At 42.5% G+C, this 15,670-nt stretch overlaps 1 protein-coding gene across 1 annotated transcript in view; it reads right to left on the bottom strand.

Moving 5' to 3' along the window:
• LDB3 (LIM domain binding 3) overlaps positions 1–15,670 on the bottom strand; it is a 277,023-nt gene that overhangs the window by 23,425 nt on the left and 237,928 nt on the right. Inside the window, exons 10-11 of the mRNA XM_073596730.1 lie at positions 6,833–7,151; positions 2,873–3,053 (exon numbers count right to left, since the gene is read on the bottom strand). Of these exons, the coding sequence (XP_073452831.1) occupies positions 2,873–3,053; positions 6,833–7,151 (500 nt within the window). The remainder of the gene's footprint in view (positions 1–2,872; positions 3,054–6,832; positions 7,152–15,670) is intronic.

Below are 15,670 nucleotides of genomic sequence, written 5' to 3'. Positions count from 1 at the left end.
CTAGCCTCCAGGTGGCCACATCACTGGACCGTGGGGCAGGTAAGTGTTGGTTTATTAAAAGTCAGCAGCTATGCTTTTTGGAGCTGCTGACTTTTAACCTCTCTGGCGTTATGATTGTTTCAGATTTTTGCGTCTCAAAGCGGTACAATTATTTTGCATAGAAATGTGGCGTTTTATATTGTGGGCCTGTAATTCTTAGCAATAACACACTTAAATCTGTCCAACAAGAGTCTAGTAGATATCCTGGGTATGATGAAGTTTGAAACACAGAATCATAAATTATAATATAATAAATAAATAATTATAAAAAATAATAATATAATAATAATAAAATACATTTCCCCACGATTCACTATCGCTCAATTCTGCAAGTGTTCTAATTTACTATCGCTGTTTTTTAGCTGGTCTAAAACCACTTTTGACGTAAAGGGACACTTTTTGGTTGCTATGGACAATCTCCAGTTTCCTGGCAGAAAGAACAGTATATATAATATAAAACTGCATGCAGGGCACTGGACAAAGCACTGGGGACAAAAGGGATGTGAAATGATTTCATACAGTAATGTAATCTGTAAGATTACAGTGTACTGTATGTGTTATAAATTTTCACTTTTTTGAATTTGCCGACAGGCTCCACCCCTGTGCATCGCAACGCTCGTAGGGAATGGAGCCCAGCACACAGGACATCGGGGCAGAGGATAGAGCCCGCAAACACAGCGGGGGGACATCGCAGGATCCTGGGGACAAGTATACTGCACCAGGATCCTGAGATGTAATCCCGAGTGTGGCTTGGGGTTACCGTTAATGGTGCTGAAATTTAACCCCGAGCCACACTCGGGAAAACTGCCAGGGAGGCTACTAAACTAAAAAAACGAGTGGAACCAAGCCTGCACAATGTGTGTCTGAATGGCCTCTTGAAGTCTCCTCCAGGGGAGCATGTGACAAGTGACAACACAAGAGCACAAGTAGGAGGCAGCTGTCACACAATAATAAGAAGTGCCTAAACAAAGAACTTTTATGGCAGGATCAACGGGGGGGGTCTTTTAACTGCTTGCCGACCAGTGCACGACGATATACGTCGGCATAATGGCATGGCTGCGCAAGTGGGCATACAGGTACATCCCCTTTAAGATGCGGCATTGTGGGCACGTGCCCGCCGCATACTCCGTGGCCGTGCCCTCGATGTCCGCCGGTGTCCCGCGATCGTGTCACGGAGTTCTAGTATAATGCTCCCTGTCACTGGGAGCAGTAATCACTGTCTTGTCCTAAGTAGCCCATCCCCCCACAGTTAGAATCACTCCCTAGGACACACTTAACCCCTTGATCGCACCCTAGTATTTAACCCCTTCCCTGACAGTGTTATTTACACAGTAATCAGTGCATTTTTATAGCGCTGATCGCTGTATAAATGACAATGGTCCCAAAATAGTGTCCGATGTGTCTGCCATAATGTCGCAGTCACGATAAAAAACGCAGATCGCCGCCATTACTAATAAAAAAAATTAATAATAAAAATGCCATAAATCTATCCCCTGTATTGTAGACGCTATAACTTTTGTGCAAACCAATCAATATACACTTATTGTGATTTTTTTTTACCGAAAATATGTAGAAGAATACATATCGGCCTAAACTGAGCAAAAAATTTGGCAATTTCGCAATTTTTTTGTTTATAGCGCAGAGAATAAAAACCGCAGATGTGATCAAATACCACCAAAAGAAAGCTCTATTTGTGGGAAAAAAGGACGTCAATTTTGTTTGGGTGCAACGTTGCACGACCGTGCAATTGTCAGTTAAAGTGATACAGTGCCGTATCACAAAAAGTGCTCTGGTCAGGAAGGGGGTAAATTCTTCCGGGGCTGAAGTGGTTAATTTATGCTGCAGATTTAGAAATGTTTGAAAACACTTTTGAAAGTACATTAGCATGTTAAAGCTTATATGATTTTTGTGATTGTATTTACGGTATGTATTACTGTATACTGTTTACTAGGGGTGCTGAAATTAATCTCTGCATCAATGCATTGCGATTTGGATGTCCCCGATGCGGCATCGATGCATACGACCAGAAAATCGATTGCCGGGTGACGTCATCCCGACTTGCCCCGCCCCTCCCGGGAGAGCGCTCTGAGCATATTGGTAAAATTGCTGTGTTTTAATAAATCCCGAGTTACAATGAATGAAGTGCCCCGCTGTATGTGGTTTTTAAAAAAATATGGAACTTCATACCGAATTTCACAGTACAAAACATGCCGCTCATGTGACTGCCCTGCCCGGCCCAGCCCGCCTCTCTCCTCTCCCATCTCATGTCTCTCCTGAGTCCCGATGTCAACTGGGAATTCTCAGCCCCACCCGCTGACTGTAGCTATCAGATCAGAAGAAAGGCTGGTGGGGCTGAGAATTTGTAGTCAGCAGCTACAAAAAAAGTGTATCTTCTGGCTTTTAATAAAGACACTCACTTGTGCCACACTCCAGCGATGTAGCCTCCCAAACCCTCCCTTTTCTCTCCCGCCTGTCCACGGTACTGGCAATACTACTGTGGGCATCCGGCTGTGGCAGCTTGCAGCTTCACAGCCGGGTGTGCATGTCTCACTGTGCTGTCCTGCATAGTCGGGCAATCTTTTGGGTCCTGTGGCGTGTCCCAGAAGATTGCAGGGAGGAAGGGCCACCTAGGCAGCCCAAGCGGAAGTGGGAGCTCGTCAGTAATTGTGATGAATCGTTGATCAGATAATTGTAATCAAATTGAATCGTGAGACCAAATAAGATGCGCACCTCTACTGTCTACTGTACTGTAATAGATTTTGAAACACGAGAAAAGACTATATGTATCTGAATAATAGTTTGGTATTTTAAATACATATAAATTCTTACTTACCCCCATGATCTTAGTGTTGCAACGAGCACAAGTTGGGGCAAAGAACTGCTCATAGCACCGTTCACAGTAAACGCCCTTCTGCTCCTCAACAAAACTCACATCAGCCAGGGATGACTTGCAGTGGGCACAGTTAAACTCCTCAGGATGCCATGATCGACCCATTGCCACTAAGAAAGGTCCCCTATATAATCATCAGAAAGCAAAATATCACTATAGTTAACAGTGTTTGGACCCAAAATGTTAAAGAAAATCTATCTATCTAAAAAAAATTGAACATTTAGATGTAACAGGGCGGCACAGTGGTGGTCCTCTGGGTACTCCAGTTTCCTCCCACACTCCAAAGACATGCTGGTAGGTTCATTGGATCCTGTCTAAATTGTGCCTAGTATGTATGAATGTGAGTTAGGGACCTTAGATTGTAAGCTCCTTGCGGGTAGGGACTGATGTGAATGTACAATGTACTGTATATGTAAAGCGCTGCGTAAATTGACGGTGCTATATAAGTACCTGAAATAAATAAATAAAAAATAACGAACATGACCATCAACTTAAAATCAAAATTCCTCTAATACACAACTACTTACAGTATATGTCTATAGAAAGGGGTACTAATCCTTCCTCAGTTGAGTTTTTCTCCATCTGGAGTACTATTAATAGTTTCACCAGACAGGAAGTGAGGGGAAATTTCCAACAGCAACACTGCAAAATACTGCTAAAACCCTTGTCAGCCCTTTTTTGTTGTCTTCATCTCTGTTGAAGATTTTTCCTCACTTCTTGTCTTTTAAAGCCATTGTCACTGGGCAGTAAATGACAGGAAATCTTTGAGGACCAATTAGGATCTGTCTGTTCTTGTGCATTGCATTAAAGAGGAAGTAAACACTGCCTCTTTTTTTGGTGACCTGAAAAGTAAAGGCATAATATGCTAGTATGCATTGCATACTAGCACATTATGTAAAAACTTATCTGCAAACGAAGCCCTTGTCATCCCCATTGGAGGCCGCATCAGAATTAATAACACCTCATGGCAAAGATGTGTTTTAGTACAGATCCCCAGGTAAGCAGTTTAAAATTACATGGGTTCTAATCTTTCTTCACTCTATCCAGATCTAAGGCTGCATTCACACTTGAGCTGAGTTTCTTCGGTAGTTTTGCAGTGTTTTTAGTGTTAGTATGGATGTTTTTGCAGGACTTTGAGGCTTGAGCTTTTTAAATTATTTATAACCATATGAAAGATAGTAATGAGGAGAAAAAAGTGTGATATGTGAGTTTTTGTTAATTCTTTGTGTTTGCATGTTTTTCAGACACTCCCATTGAAATTGGTCGGGTATTGGCTGTACGCTTATAGTTCAAAAGAAGGTCATGTACTTTTTTGAGCTACAAGCTTGAAGCGGCACAGCACTTAGGTGTGAAAAGGCACAACTGAAAACCATGGGATTTTGAAAGTTAAGCAAATTTGGAGCTTGGAGCTACGAAACACTCAGGTGTGAATGGGGCCTTAAACAAATAATACGTTCTGGCTAAACAAACACTTATTATGAAACTGTTCTCTCCCTCCTCACAGGGCATAATGATAGCTATTGGCTTCTGCTGCTGTTAATCAAATTCTGTCATGAGGATGCAGGGGGAGGGCTGAGCCTCACTGTCTGTGTCTATGGACACAGGTAGTGTGGCCTGGGATCGAGCCCGTGGGTGTGACACCATAGGAAGTAGCTTCCCATGGTGGCACACCAAGAAGAGGAGGAACTAGGGGCACTGGTGGGGGACCCTAGAAGAATAGGACTGGGACTGTTCTGTGCAAAACCACTGCACAGAGCAGGCGAGTATAAAGTTTATTATTAAAAATGAAAACCTTTACAATCACTTTAAGGTGTCTAACTAATGCTTGTCTGTAATTATTTGTGGATATCTAAATTAAATATGACTATGGACAAGTATCTATAGTTAAAAAATATGGCAGTACACCTAAAAGCAAAAGAAAAAAAAATCACCACCTTGCCTTGCTCATTTTAAATGTATAAACATGATGTCACTGGCATTATCCTATGTTCTACCATTCCTTTTTTTACACATTACATCTACAACTTTGTGCTTGCATTTGTCTACAATTCTTGCATAGTCTTCCTTCCAGAACATTTTTGCATGCTGCGTTCTTTGTCTGCTGCAAGTGGACTCTAAGCCCTTCATGCTAGTGTATCACCAGTTATTCAATAAAGCAAAACTTACCAATGTGTGAAATGTACTTAAAACAAAATGAGGAGTTTATTTAAAAACAGTACTATGGTGTAGCGTGGCCATACCGCTGCTGATTAAAAAATAAAACAAATCTGTGTGATTTACAAAAGCACATTGTGCTCTGCTAATCTCAGGAGTCTGAAACTAGTAGAGTACAAACACCTGAATGGCAATTATTAAACAAAAGCCAGAAGAATGACCTAATAAACAGACCTGCCAAAGTCACTATTGGCTCTCTCTGATGCATTAAAGCGGAGCTCCACCCTAAAGTGGAACTTCCGCTCATCAGATTCCTCCCCCCCTCCGGTGTCACAATTGGCACCTTTCAGGGGGGAGGGGGGTGCAGGTACCTGTATAATACAGGTATCTGCACCCACTTCCGGGTATAGCTAGCCGCAGCTAGCCGCAGACTCCCCGCCCACCCCTGTTGTGTTGTGGGAAATACACAGTTCCCACAACACAACGGGGACCAGTGTAGACGCGCAGCGCGACTCGCGCATGCGCAGTAGGGAACCGGGCAGTGAAGCCGCAACGCTTCACTTCCTGATTCCCTCAGTGTGAATGGCGGCGGCAGCACCCGAGGATCGAGGGACGGTTCGGTCTCGGGTGCCGACATCGCTGGACCCAGGGACAGGTAAGTGTCCTTATTTTAAAAGTCAGCAGCTGCAGTATTTGCAGCTGCTGACATCTAAAAATTTTTTAACTCCACTTTAAAGGAGAATTACGGGATTGGTAAAAAGCAAACATACAAACTCACTATGCTGCAACATCCATGTAACATTGTAAGCTGTACCATGCCAGCTTTTAAGCCTTGTATGCACAATGAGATTATTGGCCAACAAAGCGTGAGACTTTTGTCCGAAGGGCGTGTGCCAGGAACTTGTCTTGCATACAAACAGTACACAATTGTCGGCCAACTAACACGAACGTAGTGACGTACTACGAGGAATTTCAGCTCTTGAGCGCCACCCTTTGGGCACCTTCTGCTAATGTTGTGTTTGGTGAGTATTGATTCTGAGCATGCATGTTTGTACTTTCAACTTTTGTGTGATGGACATTTGTTGGCGGAAAGTTGGACAACAATGGTCTGATGAAGCGTACTAACGTAATAGTTTCCTGCCGAAAATCAGATCGTGTGTGTACGAGGCTTTAGACCAAGAGCTGAGCAGTCAGTTGTCCCCTGAACAGCTCTCAGTCTGCTCCCAACAGAGAAAAGTGACTGTCAGTCGCTGCACCCTACACTGCTCCTCCAGCACTCACTGGAGTGCCCAGCTGGGGAGGGGGTGGGAACAGCTGGCTCTAGGCTACACCCTAAAAGATAGAGCCAACTATAAATTAGGCAGGGTGGATCTTGACAATATTGTTGCAATGCTTTCTCAACTCGATGCAGTTGTGCTCCTTCAGGTAATAGCAGGCATTAGACAATATCAGCTGACTCTAGGTCACAGGAGAACATTGGTAAATGTACTCCTATTACCCAAAAGATAAGCATAACCCAAAAAGGTTTGGCCATACTTCTCTTTTAAGCAATGAGAACTTCGTAGGGCATCATAGGTTATACACCACAGCCCACATTTTATGGGCCGTATAATGTGGTGTGATCATACTGCTGCTTTTTTAAATAGACACTTTCCTCACCTAAACTCAAGCAGTTCAGAATCATGGAAAATGACCAGAAGCCAAACAGTAAACATGGCTCTGATCTCTTTTTATTGGTGCTGTACATACCTAATAATACCGTTGCATTGTCCACACAGAGGGGTCCTGCTGCTTGCTGGGAATCTCTCAGCACGCTGGATAAGCCCCCGAGGTACTTGTGAGGGAGGATGGCTCATGGGCTGAGGTGTATAGCTGTGAGTGGTGATTGGAGCCAGTGGTGGTGGTGCTGCTTTGGGCAGGATTTGCTTAGTAACGGTAGTTGTAGATTTGCCTGGTGCAAATTTTTGAGAGAAACTGTCATCAGTCACCCATGGTGGGCGACTTGTTGGGTCTTGCGTGGGTGCTGGGTAACCAGCTGCTGGAGATGGAGTGTAGCTTGGGGCAGGACCTGCAAAAATAAGAGAGCACTATCTATCAGAAAAAGAACATGCAAATATCCATATTCAAAAACAATGCAGTAGCGGAGTTAGTCATATGACCACCAAAATGCTGTTAACATAAATAAGAGTTATTTATTTGATTGGCAATGTATGGTAATCAGCATACCACAGAGGCAAACATCCACCTATGCATACTACAGTATACGTGACAATACCTAATATGTGTGGCACAAGAGTTGTGTTTGTACCTGTCTGCACTAGTATGTGCATATTCATGGGGACAAGGGGCTTTTAACATTTTAACTTTATTGCTATCACAAGAGGGCTGATAAGCCTCTTATGTAATAGCATAGAACAGGTGAAAGGTTCTCTTCAAGGAGACATGAGGGGTCTATTAGACCCCTCATGTCACCACTGCACTCTTGAGGCTAAGCAAGCATATTACTGTTCATTTACCTTCAGAAGTTTAAAGACAAATTTCCTCTGGATGGGACTTTAAGATAGGACAGGGAGCAGCTGAGGTATCACACGGGTATTTCAAAAATAGAAATCTTAGGTAATCATATAAATGTACAATACATGAAATTGAGTTGGATGCTGATATAGAAAAAATAGAGTTGATATCACAATTGATAGCCACAGTTAATCTGTTGAAATACAGAACAACAGGATGAGGACAACAGAAATACCCAACGCGTTTCAAGTCTGTAATATATACTTTCTCTTCTTCAGGGGTGTGTGGTTGCAGCAGGACGTATAAACGTCTACAATTGATAGAAAGAGTATAAATAAATATACAATGCATATAATACAACATCATAACGAACATGTATAATATCACACCATTTCTTATTTCATATCACAACTGTAAATACACTCTCAATTAATTTTTATATATGCCCCTATATATGCTTCATTTTTTGAGTTTTGTCATATATTTAGTTTGGTGCACACATTAGACCAATAACTATCCCCTTTCTTCCTTTCAGCGACTACAGTCTCTCGAGGATATACGAGGGGAACTCCTAGCGGGCTTTGCCAGGGCGTCCTTTGTGAGGGACCATCCCCCCTTTTGGGCCCAGATGCGCCCTGAGCAGTGTTCTCATCTCACTGAACCGGAACCGATCGGGCTTACAACCACAGCACATTTTTAATATCTTCCTTTTTAATTGGATGCAAGATACCTTGAACAGTTATACAGTTTGCACGGTCAGTGTATTTACAATTGTGATATGAAATAAGAAATGGCGTGATATTATACATGTCCATTATGATGTTGTATTATATGCATCATATATTTATTTATACTCTTTCAAATTGTCCATCAATTGCTGCAACCACACACCCCTGAAGAAAAGAAAGTATATATTACAGACTTGAAACACGTTGGGTATTTCTGTTGTCCTCATCTGTATTTCAACAGATTAACTGTGGCTATCAATTGTGATATCAACTGTATTTTTTCTATATCAGCATCCAACTCAATTTCATGTAATGTACATTTATATGATTACCTTTTTAACTTTAAACCATTGTAGCGCTGACAACTTTTGTTTTTAGCCATATGTGTGTTATACAGGACATAAGTTGTTATAGTGCCATCTTGTGGATAATTGAAAAGGTACAATACTTTTATGTTTCATGATTAACCACTTGAGGTCCGGGCCATAGCCGAATGACGGCTACAGCGCGGACCTCGATTTCCGGGAGGCCGTCATGGGACGTCCTCCCCTGTGTACGCGCACCCTGCAGGGCGCGCGGTGTGCGCGCTATGATCACCGAGTCACAGAGACTCGGATGATCACATATCCGAGTAAGGGGCCGGTCCCGGCCCCTTACCATGTGATCAGCTGTCAGCCAATGACAGCTGATCACATGATGTAAACAAAACCTCGGTGATTGGTTTCGTTTTCTCCTCACGCTGACAGCCTGAGGAGGAAAAACAAGCCGATCACCGGCTTATGTCAAAGGGACATCGGTCCCGAAGAGGAAGGAGGCACATATGCCTCATCTGTGCCAACAGGTGCCATCTGTCATTGCCACCTGCCAGTGCCCACAGTGCCCACAAGTGCCACCTGCCAATGCCCACAAGTGCCACCTATCAATGCCCACAAGTGCCACCTATCAATGCCCACAAGTGCCACCTATCAATGCCCACCAGTGGTGCCAATCAGTGCCACCTAGCAGTGCTGCCATCAATCAGTGCCCAATCAGTGCCCATCACCGCCACCCATCAGTGCCCATCACCGCCACCCATCAGTGCCCATCACTGCCACCTATCGGTGCCCATCACTGCCGCCTCATCAGCGTACATCAACGAAGGAGAAAAATTACCTGTTTGCAAAATTTTATAACAAAATATTTAAAAAAATATTTTTTTTTTTTTTAAATTCTGTCTTTTTCATTTTTTTTAACAAAAACTAAAAACCGCAGAGGTGATCAAATACCATCAAAAGAAAGCTCTATTTGTAGGAAAAAAATGATAAAAATTTCATTTGGGTACAGTGTTGTATGACCGCGCAATTGTCATCCAAAGTGCGACAGTGCTAAAAGCTGAAAATTGGTCTGGACAGGAAGGGGGTTTAAGTGCCCAGTAAGCAAGTGGTTAAGAGAAGTGACATGGAAGTGATTGATTGTTTACTTCTGAAATTTAACTGTGACCTACCCACAATGCTCCTGGACAAGAGAAGAACTGAACTGCATTGTGGGAGGATATAAAAGCGCTGGGAGCAGCCATCTTAGGTCTCTTGTTCCTGGGACGCATGGGCTGCCTGCAGAGCTCTGTGGGTGTGTGTGTCCCACAGGGTTGCGGCCTACTTTGTGAGGGAGCGGAGCAGCAGCAGGGATCCTGCCATCATATCACAGTGTGCTGAAGCAGCAGAAGTGATTGTTCCGGAGACCCGTGGAGGAGGTAACCGAGGACTCCTGGTCGTTACTGAATGGAGCAGTGTGACGGCGTGGCGGTGGTTCCGTACGGACTGAGAACTGTTGAAACAGAGGCATCCATCCGCCCGGATCTCGTGTGGTGAGAGGGTTAACACCCAGAAGTTTGTTTAAATACTACACACACTTAAAACTGTTACAGAGTGTTGCTGGGACTGATAGTCCCACGGAACAAGTTAAGTTGGAGAACATTACATCTGCATAGACTTCAGTATTCAAGAATTGATATTAGATGTTTATCTCCTTCGTATAAGAACACTTAACCAGTCTTCTGGATTATAACTGCTTTAGTGTATTACCTTACACTGCGCAACACCCAGGAGGAATACCTTTTTGTGGATTACAATTACAAATTCATAAGCTAGTGAAGACTGAAGACGTCAAGACTATCTCTTTTACTGCAGGGCCCTGCACTTAGTTACAGAGGATAGGGACTTTACAGTTTAGAGCAGGGGGAGCTCCCTGGTATAAATATAGATATATACATATACTTAAGTATATTTGTGTATGTTACTCAGACTGTTATAACTGTTTACTATAATGTGGCTCTACGTTGGTGTGATAGTGTAGTTATTGTAATAACCTTTTATATAAATATACTATTTTCTCAAAGAAAGAAGTTATTTTTGGTTATTACTGAAATTTGTGTGCAGTGTTGTTATTTCTTCTGCAGGTGGAGCTACAGACACCCAGGTAGAGGTAAATATAAACATAAGTGTATATTGTGGGTTAAAGTCAATACTCATATCATTACAACACTGCATGAGTATGAGTATTGACTTTAACCCACAATATACACTTATGTTTATATTTACCTCTACCTGGGTGTCTGTAGCTCCACCTGCAGAAGAAATAACAACACTGCACACAAACTTCAGTAATAACCAAAAATAACTTCTTTCTTTGTGCCAAGGGGATTGAACAATTTAAGAGGGGTAAAGAGACAAGAGGACAGGCCCGCTTTAAACCAGCGGCTCCACCGAGAGTTATTACACCATTAAAAGATTTAGATTTTTGTAATACCTGTGTGATACCTCAGCTGCTCTCTGTCCCATGTTAAAGTCCCATCCAGAGGAAATCTGTCTTTAAACTATGTAACTTAGGGATGTGGGTCAGTGCAGCCTTTTTGTGACAACTAGCACCACTTTCAAACAATTTACCTTCAGAAGGGATCTGGCAGTGACCGCTGGCCAAATTACTTCCACAAGAAAGCCAGCAGTCAGGAGTAAGGTATAAACAAACTCCCAGCCTCTATGGCTGCGTCGGCGGTCACTATTAGCCCCCCTTTCCCACAGTCTCAAAGTTTATACGGATCCAAAAGTTCCAAGATATGTTCATTTGTTGTCTTGGTGTCACAGGAACATAGAATCTACTCAAAGGGGTAGATTGAGGTAGAATCTACTCAATGGGGAGATTTTCTGATTGCTGAAATCAGAAATAAAATAACAATTTACAAAGAGTCTAGCCCAGTAAAGGCTCCAAAACTAATTACTTTGAAATAGACAAAGCTATAGCTTAACTGGGTAATAAACCTCACACTTATTCCATTATACCAGTAAACAACAACATTACTTTTTAAGCAAAAACCTTAAACAGAGGAACTATGGGCAATGAACTGCACCTACATGCCTGTCCTACCCATAGGTTTTCGACATGCACCTGATTAATCATAGGCCCCTAGCAAAGATTAGGTGTATTCGTAAAGAATCATCTTTACAAGATTAGATGTATTTGAAAAAATTTTATGGGTGACCTATACCAACAGCCCAGGGCAATTCTGACATTTCTCACATACAAAATCTGCCCTTTTTTTGCTAGAAAATTACTTAGAACCCCTAAACAGTATATATTTTCTGAAAGCAAAGGCCCTGGAGAATAAAATGGTGGCTGTTGCAATGGAGCATGTTCAGTTTTTAAATTTATTTACTTTATTAAAAATGTCTTTTTTATTTTTATACTATCTCTTTATTTATTTGTTTTTTGTTTCAACTTTATTGCTATAGGGATAAACAACACTCCATGTGATTGCATGGACAGTGACAGGTACTCTTTATGGAATTATCTGGGGTCTATTGTTGGTGATCTGTCCTCTGCTCTCCAAAAGCAGCTGGTCAAACCAAGACTGGTTTGATCTGCTGCTATACTAGCTGGTAATGACTAGTAAACAAACAAACCAAAACCAGAAGTGCTAAAATCCTCACAGCTTCCACTTTCTTTTGTCACAGAAGAGATCAGAGAATGGAAGTTACCTCCTATACTTCACTGGGCTTCCGATGCGACAGGTTGCAGCTGTCCATGGCTCCCCAATGAAATGGGAGAGCCTGGGAAAGGTGGCAGGAGGTGGCGGTAGGGGGTCGGACCCCTTTCTGCCTCCTGTAAAAGTGATCAGGTGGCTGTACAGCTGCTCAGATCTTTTGTACTTAAAAGAGAATCGCTGCCTGAAAATTTTGATACCAGGATTTGGTTATGCCAGCAGTTGCGGCCATGATTCTGGTATAGTGATCTAAACCCAAGGATGTAAGGGTACAGAAGTGGATAAAATTCCTTGGCATTTGAATTCTTAATACAAATCAATGCAACAAGTATTAAATGTTAGAGGTTTTCCTCAGAGCTCTTCACTTAATAAAACTCATCTGCTCACTTGAGACCCCATTCACACAGGGGCAACACGACTTGCAGGTCGCCTCAGCGAGGCGACCTGCAAACGACTGCCCGGGCGACTTGCAAAACGACTTCTGTATAGAAGTCTATGCAAGTCGCCCCAAGTCGCCCCCGAAGTCGTACAGGAACCTTTTTCTAAGTCGGAGCGACTTGCGTCGCTCCCCTTAGAACGGTTCCATAGCACAGAACGGGAGGCGACTTGTCAGGCGACTAGGTCGCCTGACAAGTCGTCCCTGTGTGAATGGGCTCTTAGCTTCCAAATCTGCCCACTAGAATTGTTTGTTAAATGTATATTGTGAAGAAAACCATAAAGGATCAGTGCACCACACTTTGGCTTTGCAATGGCAGCATGTTGCACCTGGAAATATTGGTGAAAGAGGTTCTACTGTTGGAGCTCTTAAAGGTGATAATAGCCAGACAGCGCCTAAACAGAACCAATCACCAATGGGCATTTGTGCTACTTTTATTCTCCTCTATTTGGTGGTTACAAAAGGGCAGCCCTAGCTCTAGGTGAAGAGTATGGAGGAGTGGTACCAAACACCACGTCACCTTCATTTTCTCCAGAATACATGTTAGTAACAAAAACGGCAGATTTAAATCTTATCTCTGTACTGAACAAATCACAGGCTAGCCTAAGATATTTTTTGACAAAATACAAGAAGGCTAAGACAGAATGCAGAGATTTTCTAAACCACTCACTAGCATCCTCACAAGACACCTGAACAATGGCCCTGTTGTAAACAGTAGTAGTCAGCAAAACAAACCTGTGAGTTAATTTTTTTACTGAAAATTGAACTTTCATAAATCTCAAATTCTGTGATCAGTATTCCATAACTCATACTTCAATAGAGTTATAGTCATACAAAGTGGTAACACCAAGGTATAGGAAGCTGCGAATCAGTTAGGTACCAAAAATGCCTATGATCCAAAGTCCAGGGAACATAGGACACATTAGACCTCCTGGGTGAAAGATGCATCCAATCTATATCAGGTCTACTATATGATAATTTGCAATTTAATTCTGTTAAAGCAGTTGTATAATAAGGCTTACCTGTAGGTAAAATTAATATCTCCTAAACCTATATGTTTTGGGAGATATTCACCTTGCATGCAGCCACTGACGTCAGCGGCACATGCGCTCTGAAGGTCTGGCAGATGCTACTGGACCTTGCCGGAATGGAGGACTCCCATGCACATGTGTGGAGTGACCTCACTGCACCAGAGCTACGAACCCGGAATAAACGCTGAGGGAACATGTCAGCTCCCTCAGCGGTGACCGGGGGTGGGCACTTAGTTCTAAGCTAAGTATTTCATAATGAGCTAGTATGCGGTGCATACTAGCTCATTATGCCTTTGCCTTATAGGTTTTTTTTGTTTTTTTAGGGCATACAACAGCTTTAAATAATATGTTGGTTGCTGGATCATGAAACCTTTTCAGATAGAAATATAGCTATGCCCAAGATAGTTAGCAGTAAAGGGCTGTACACACGGGCTGAAATATATCGAGCTGCATTCAGCCCGTGTGTACAGAAGCTGGACAAAAAAGGTCTGCCGATCGGCATATGATCAGCGTTCTCGGCCCATGGCCGAGAGCACTGATCAGTGTGTTCTGCCCAGAGGGCCGTCCACCTATCAGAACACAATAGCTCAATGGGGAAGATCGCTGTACTAACATTGGATCGTTAGTAGAGAGGCACCTCCTGAGCACTTCAGGTTTTTTTCATTCAGCCCGCTGCATTGAATGAAGAAAAAATAATAGTGTGTTCTATAGTTTTTGGTGGGTCAGGTGGGCATAATAAAGCACTCTGCTAAATCAAGGAATAAAAACATCTGTGCAGACTTCCTGATATCAAGGATGAGATTATGTATAGCAGCTAGATAAGGGTGGTTCCACAATTGTTACACCTCCCATTCTGTTCTTGGACATTCAACGTCTACACATTTCATGGTGATTGCATTAAGGTGTCTGTGCAACCTGTGTGGATTTAAAAGCTGGGGTATCTTTCTGAGACCTATTGGAACCAAAGAAGTGGTTTGAAGAATCTACAAAATGTTTTGAGGCCGAACCCTGGGATAAGCAATGTATATTCTTATTTGAATCTTAGTGTGCTTTGTGTGTTTCTTCCAGATCTGTGCACTAATCCAGTGTGAAACATTGGGGTTGATTTACTAAAGGCAGACAGAAATTCAGCCTAAGCTTCACAACTTAGTAAATGAGGAAAAGCGCTGCTGACTCCCATCATCCGATCACGTGCAAGCAAAAATTCAGTTCTTTTTTGTTTTCCTTGCATGTGATTGGGTACTTTTTGCAAAGTGAAGCTTTACCTAACTTAGGAAGCTCTGGAGCAACTGCACTTGCAAAGTGCACAGTCTTTTTGCCTTTAGTAAAACAACCCCTTTGTCTCTGTGCAGGAGCTTCTTGTAATGAAGACTGGTCACTGCTGCTCTCTCTCCTTGTTCGGGATGACTGGTCTTGTCTCCACCCCCTCCTGTAATTTTCTGCAGCAGCTTGTAGTGGTTGAGGTCTGCTAGGTACACTCCCACAGCTCTGCTCTCTACACAGGCAACACAGTGATGATGTCACTGCTTCTTTTTCAAGTTAATATCAGGCTTTGTGAAGGCATTTAGTGCACACAAAGAGGATTTATATCCTATAGTGGCTAATGAGGAATTATTTTATATTAAAGTTTTTGTGCTCGGAGTTCATCTTTGACCCCATTGATACCCCCTTCCTGCCCAAGCCATTTTTACATTTTCAGCGCTGTCATACTTTGAAAGAAAATTAATTAGCAAAACTGTACCCAAATGAAATTGGTATCATTTTTTTTTAGACAGGTAGAGCTTTCATTTGGTGGTACTTAATCACCACTCATTTTTTTAAATATTTTGCTATATAAACAAAAGATACCTGAATATTCTGAAA

This window comes from Aquarana catesbeiana, linkage group LG08 (genome assembly GCF_042186555.1).
Source record: "Aquarana catesbeiana isolate 2022-GZ linkage group LG08, ASM4218655v1, whole genome shotgun sequence".
Classification (NCBI taxonomy): Eukaryota; Metazoa; Chordata; class Amphibia; order Anura; family Ranidae; genus Aquarana; species Aquarana catesbeiana.
The sequence above is the reverse complement of the archived record's forward strand: the minus strand, read 5'-3'. Positions and strand labels throughout refer to the sequence as shown.